Raw genomic sequence first — 6,731 nt, 5'->3', positions numbered from 1 at the left:
TAAAAAGCAAGATTAAAGACAGACGCAAACACATCACCAACTCGATACCGATTCTAAAAAATTACAGACGAAATCAATACGTGCCAATATTAGAATTTTCGGACAAAAAACTATTTAACGTATGCGGTGTTAAGGCGAGTGATGTCAATGCAAATTCTGGTATTTATGGAGCTTTACATCTTTAAATTTTATGATGAGATTATTGTGTTAACTTGAACAATATTGACTATTGTGAACTTGTTTATCTCGAACAATATCGATTGACTGTAGTTAATAGTCAACACATGTGTTGACTATTTACTGTGTTTACTTGAAGAAAAATGTTTCCTTTTTTTAGTTTTACTTGATTCTTTCGCATTAAAAATATACAAAATGGGGGAAACAGTCAACATTTTCTAAGCGCTTAAAAACTTAAGCAACTTTTGAAAATAGGCGTCTGTTTTTGAACACTGAAAACATGTCGACTGCTATTTCCAATGGCGAATGAAGTTCTGAAACAACAAATTATATCATACCCCATTCAGCTACTTGGGATTATTTATTTAACTTTTAGGATTGTTCAACTTCGAAAGAGAAGTTGTATGACAGTTTTTACATAATTTTTTTAATAACTAGGAGAGTAACTCAAAAATGGGATAAATATTTTTTTTAAAAAAAATATTACATTTTTGAGCTAAAGAAAGATAAGTAAGAAATTTTTAAAAGTTGAAACTTAACTTTTCTTCTTTTGGAAATTGGGTCCAAAAAAAGTTAGAAAAGGACACAGTTACACAAAACAATTAATGAAATCAACAACACGATTAGACCTTAAATATAGTTAATTTTTGAAATTTTTATTCAAAATATTTTTTTTTGAGCAATATCGAAGTTCGCAATCTTATATAGTATTCAATTAATTAGGAAAAAGTAAATGCGAATCATTTTCAAAAAAGTATTACATTAAAATTATTATTAGTGAGTTGTTTTTATGGTTCTTTCAAAATCATAATTTCATAACGATATTTAGTAATACTTTTTCATTAAAAATAACTTTATTTTATTAAAAAAAACTTTTTAACAAATAATTATTCAAAAAATAATTTTAAGAGATAAGTATTTTATAATTTTTTTAAATCCATTTTTTTATTATTAATTTTAGATGAAACATAAAATATAGATTCAGGCATTAGAATTAGATCTGTTCATATCTCATAATTCAATTTAATACATAATTTATTTTATCATTTAAATAAAGAATGTAAAGTAAGATTGATTGATTGATTGAATGTAGAGTTTAATGGCACAAAATCCAAATGTGGACATGCTGCGCCAAACAATATGTTTATACATGTCAAAAATGAAGTGCATACTTATTTTCCTAAATATAATTAAAAATTGATAAAATCATATACAAACAATCAATGGTAGTATTGGAATAAAATCACGTCAAAGTTAAAACACAGTAAAATAGTATAAAGGTAAGAATATCCTTCTAAAAATGAATAAATTCATGAACAGAATAAACTTATATACAATTTAAAATGCCAATAGCACGTAAAAATGCAAAAATGTTCGGATGATGAGAGTCACCTAACAAATCTCCCATAGATAAAATAGAACTGCCAAAAAAGGCAAGACGATGTCTGTTAAAATACGGGCATGTGATTAAAATATGGTGAATCGAAAGTAAAACATCACAAGTGTTGCATTGAGGAGGTGGTTCACCAAACAACAAATGTAGATGGGTCAGTCTGGTGTGTCCGATTCGCAGACGGGTAAGCTTAACATCTGCACTACGTAGTCGCAACACAGGGAAGGGTTCCAAATTTGACTTATGAGCGTGCAACTTATTATTCACTTGGTTATCCCACTGCTGCTGCCATAAAGATTTTATATACTTTTTAATATGTATTTTTACATCTGAGAATGGTATAGATAAATTTAAAGTAGTAGTAGCAGATCGCGCTGCTGTATCGGCTAAATCATTGCCAGGGATTCCAACGTGACTTGGAACCCAGCAAAATAAAATATCGAAACCATTTTTATGAAGATTAAATAGCAAATGCTGTATAAAACACAAAATGGGATGAGTTTCATTGTCAAAATGGTTGAGTTGGCGCAACACGCTCATACTATCTGAGTAAACGCAGTATTTTCGATTCAAACTAGCTGAAATAAGCCTTAATGCCAACAGAATTGCAACTGCCTCAGCGGTGAATACGGAACACATAGTTGGTATTTTATAACTGTAGGTGTCGTCAGCAATAACAATACCACAGCCTACATAGCCAGGACATTTTGAGCCATCTGTGAAAACCGGAACATGTTGACGATATTGATGACGATGAGCTTTGTATAGTTGCTGAAAAATGATAGGCGCAACATGAGATTTACTATGTACATCGAATGGAGAATGAAAATGATATTGTGAAACGTTCCAAGGTGGAATAAGCGAGTGATCGACACATTGTGTTGTTGAGTCACAGATATTGAATGATTGGTTGAGCGAGCACATGCGAGCATTAAAAGGGCGAACATGTGAGGGTCGAGCATCATAAATCCGCTCTAAACTTACTGGAAGTGTTTCACGTTTAAGAGGGTGTGATGTGGATGAGACTACGTGAAAATAATATGTTAGACTGAGCTGCATGCGTCTCAAATCTAGAGGCAATTGGTGACACACAGCATACAGGCTTTCAACTGGAGAAGTACGAAATGCGCCGCTACATATACGCAAGGCAGTATGATGAACTGTATCCAACCTTTTAAGGTGAGAAGCTGAGGCAGTGCCATATACTGCACAAGCATAATCAATACGTGATAGAATAAGTGCTTGATATATCCGTAGTAAGGCAATACGATCTGCACCCCAATGCGTATTTGAAATGACGCGTAACATGTTCATAGTTTTCTCACAGCGTTTTCGCAACTGTCTAATATGAGGGCCAAATGTCAACTTCTTGTCGAAAATCACTCCCAAAAATTTAGCTTCTTCAACTACGGGTATAGCAATGTTATTAATATGTATGAAGGGATCATTATGCAGCCTGCGCAACCGACAAAAATGCATGCATGAACTTTTGGAGGGGGAAATTGTATGCCCGTTCTCATCACACCATTTGATGGTTTTATTCACAGCAAGTTGAAGTTGACGTTCAATCACTCGCATGTCAGATCCTGAGCATGAGACGTTGAGATCGTCAACGTATAGTGAACCAAAAACTGTAGGTGGTAAAATATGTAAGATGAGAGACATGAACGATGAAAAGTATGACACTCAGAACGCTACCCTGTGGAACACCTTCAGATTGAATGTAGACATCAGAGAGTGTATTACCCAGTCTGACTCGAAAATACCTCTGTCTCAGAAAGTTTTCAATAAATGCAGGGAGATGACCTCGAAGACCCATGTTAAACAAAGCCTTTAGAATGCCGTAACGCCATGTTCGATCGTACGCCTTCTCAATATCAAAGAAGATAGAGATAAAATGGCTACGTCGAACAAAAGCATTACGAATACGCGATTCCAAAGCAGCAATGTTGTCTATAGTCGATCTGCCCTTGCGAAATCCACTTTGAAAGTCGGGGATTAGATGTTTCCTCTCTAGATAATAGACAAGTCGAGAATTTACCATGCGCTCGAGAGTTTTGCAGAAGCAACTCGTCAGCGCAATCGGGCGATAGTTCATCGGATTTGTCGCATCCTTACCTGGCTTCAAGATAGGTATGACAATTGCCTCACGCCAATTAGTTGGAAATATCTGTTCTAACCATATTCGATTGAAAAGATCGAGAATATTGCGCAAGGAGACAGTATTCAAGTGGCGTAGCATGCAATACGTAATTCCATCGGGGCCAGGGCTTGTATTGGGAGATTTCGTAATTGCTCGTAGTAATTCTGTAAAAGTAAATGGTTGATTATACTGCAGTTGCTGTCGAGTCACAAAATTTAGTTTATTTTTTTCCGCAACGCGCTTATGGCTTTGAAATGCTCGGCTGTAACTGTCAGGACTGGAGACGGCAGCAAAAGCTTCACCTAGGATGTTACTCACATCTACATGATCTGAGTAAATAGTACCGTGTCTTTCAAATACCGGAAGATGGAATTCACGGTACATACCATTCGCCTTTTTAACTCTCGACCAGACTTGTCTGGGAGACGTTGTAGATGTGATAGATGAAACGTAACGCTTCCAAGACTCCCTTTGACTTTGGCGCCTTGTCCTACGAAAGAAAGCTCTAGCTCGTTTAAAAGCCACAAAATTAGTGTTTGTTGGATAGCGACGGAAGATGTTCCACAATCTCTGCTTCTCTTTGCGAGCCGCAGAGCAATCGGCATTCCACCATGATCGGCGGTGACGGGGAAGAGAGGTAGATGTTTTCGGTATGCTAACTTCGGCAGCATGCATTATGACCGAAGTTACGTTTTCAACTGCATCACTTATATTGCTAGAGTTAACCATATCTTCAGTGATATCAGCAAGCTGATTAAAGAGACTCCAATCAGCATGATGATATATGAAGACAGAGGGTCTAGGAGTGATATTACTAGTAGATGAATATGAAATGATGACAGGAAAGTGGTCGCTGTTATGAAGGTCATCATCAACTGAGAGTTGTGAGAATGGTAAAATTGCCGGTGAACATAAAGCTAAATCAATGCAATGGAAAGTCTGTGTGGGTGCATGAAAATATGTGTCCTCTCCTTGATTCAGTAAACATAAGTTATGATCAATAATGAGTCTTTCTATTTGACATCCGCGTGCATTGGAGTCGGAACTACCCCATAATTCGCTGTGACCATTAAAATCCCCTAATAGTAGAAAAGGTGTGGGCAGTTGATGAATCAATGAGTTTAAATCGATTTGAGTTATAGCGGCATGTGGAGGTAAGTAAACAGAGCAGATTGTAATGGAGATATTAACGTAAATTTGAACGGCAACAGCCTGTAATGGAGTCGACAATGAAATGAGAGATGATGGGAAACTTGTAGAGATTAATATTGCAACACCACCGCTAGGTCGATTAGTATCAACGCAATCCTTTCGATGGCAGACATAGTTGCGAAGTTTAAAATTGTCTGATGAAACCAAAAATGTTTCTTGAAGCGCAAGACATAAAGGTTGATATTTAGATACAATATCTCTGATATCAGAGATTTTATTTCTTGCACTGCGACAGTTCCAAGAAATAAGGGAAATTGTCATTATTTCTTTTTCTTGGATGTAGAAGTAGATGTGGATGGAGGTGCGTCATCCATCGGAAGTTCATCAAAAAGCGATTCATCTTCTGAAGGATGTAACGTTAAAATATCATCCGCCTTCTGTGCAATAGCAGAAGCAGATTGATTAGAGTACTGATTAAATTTTGGATTTTTCTTTTTCCGGGTGAGTCCCGGTTTTTCGCTAGGAGGGAGTTTTGACTTCGAGCGCTGCGTAAAGTCAGGCCGAGGCTTCACTGAGAAATCTGTCCGAGATGCTTTTGTAGGTGGAGGAGATGTTGAGACAGGTCTACGAGGTGCTGAAGGTCCAGTAAAATTAAATATGGGCTTTTTGCTGCTCTGTGTCAATGGAATCGGAATTTTTTGATTTTTGGGCTGTGAGGGAGGGGTTGGTAGATTATCTGTTTGAGTGCTCACTGAATTATATGAAATTTTAGTAGCCGCGGAATAGGATACACCCGGGCGAGGAGTACGGGCGGTGACTATCCGGCGAGCTTCACTGAACGTAACATTTTGCAACACTTTTACACTTTGTATTTCCTTCTCTTGGGACCATTTTGGGCAGTTCCTGGAGTATGCTGCATGCGCGCCATTGCAGTTACTGCAGAGGGCTGGCAGCTCACAGGAAGTGTCACTATGGTCAAAACCAGAGCAGTGGGCACAAATTGGCTTGCTACGACAAGATGTTTTAGAATGGCCAAACCTTTGGCACTGAAAGCACCTTAATGGGTTTGGCACATATGGTCGTATGGGGCAGTTATGCCAGGCAAGCTTAACCGAAGATGGTAGTTTCGGCGTGTCAAAAGTAAGAATCAGATGTTTCGTTGGGATAAGTTTACCATCCCTACGTATCTTAATTCTACGGACAGCAGTTACATGTTGTTCTTTTAATTCTTCAGCGATAGTTTCCTCTTCATCATCGAGGAATTCTGATTGTGATATTACACCTCGTGAAGTGTTGAGAGTTTTATGAGGGGAGACAGTTACTGTAAATGAGCAGATTTTCTCGCATGTGGATAATATAGCAGCTTGTTTTTCGGAGACCTCAACTAAAAGGTCACCCGAACGCAATTTTTTCACAGAAGCTACTTCTCCCAATACTGACAGAAGAGCCTTGTGGATTAAAAATGGCGAGACTTTCGCAAACGAAGTGTTTGGAACAGTTGGATTTGTCAAACTTATTATGAAATATCGAGCGTGTTCTAACGGTAAAGGGGTTGTTCCGCTGTTTTTGCTATGGTGTGCAGAACTAAACACCTTGCCTCCATTTTCAGCCATAGAAAATTTCAAAATACTTCCACTATCAGCGGCATCACCCACCACGGAGTCCTACATGGGGGATGCAAGTAACAAAAATGAGTAACTTGACACCGATGCTAACCAATAGCTATACGTCCGCGAGTCACCCCTGAAGCAGCCTCCACCCTTAACGAGGTGCCCAGTAAGTGACCCCGGACTTGACCCTAGCCAACTGATGACGGTCGTGACTAGCCGGTTGATGCATACAGGCCAATATGCACCTCCCGTTTAC

The 6,731-nt window shown here is 38.0% G+C and overlaps 1 protein-coding gene across 1 annotated transcript; it reads right to left on the bottom strand.

Annotated features, from left to right (window-relative positions):
• Nucleotides 1–411: 411 nt before the first annotated feature.
• On the bottom strand, nucleotides 412–3,148 carry LOC147808248 (uncharacterized). Its single transcript, XM_087166951.1, has 2 exons — nucleotides 1,570–3,148; nucleotides 412–491 (listed from the first exon to the last, which is right to left on the bottom strand). Exons 1-2 carry the CDS (start codon nucleotides 3,146–3,148, stop codon nucleotides 412–414), a joined length of 1,659 nt encoding a protein of 552 aa, XP_087023077.1.
• Nucleotides 3,149–6,731: the final 3,583 nt, after the last annotated feature.

Source organism: Parasteatoda tepidariorum, chromosome 6 (assembly GCF_982258835.1).
Source record: "Parasteatoda tepidariorum strain Cologne lab strain chromosome 6, Ptep-v5.0, whole genome shotgun sequence".
Taxonomy (NCBI): Eukaryota; Metazoa; Arthropoda; class Arachnida; order Araneae; family Theridiidae; genus Parasteatoda; species Parasteatoda tepidariorum.
This window is presented reverse-complemented; position numbering and strand designations above follow the sequence as displayed.

Coding starts and splice junctions, on each gene's coding strand:
- LOC147808248 (XM_087166951.1), bottom strand. CDS start 3,148: ATGCGAGTGATTGAACGTCAACTTCAACTTGCTGTGAATAAAACCATC. Junction 492..1,569: donor ATCTATGGGAGATTTGTTAG/GTGACTCTCATC, acceptor TTGTTGTTTCAG/AACTTCATTCGCCATTGGAA.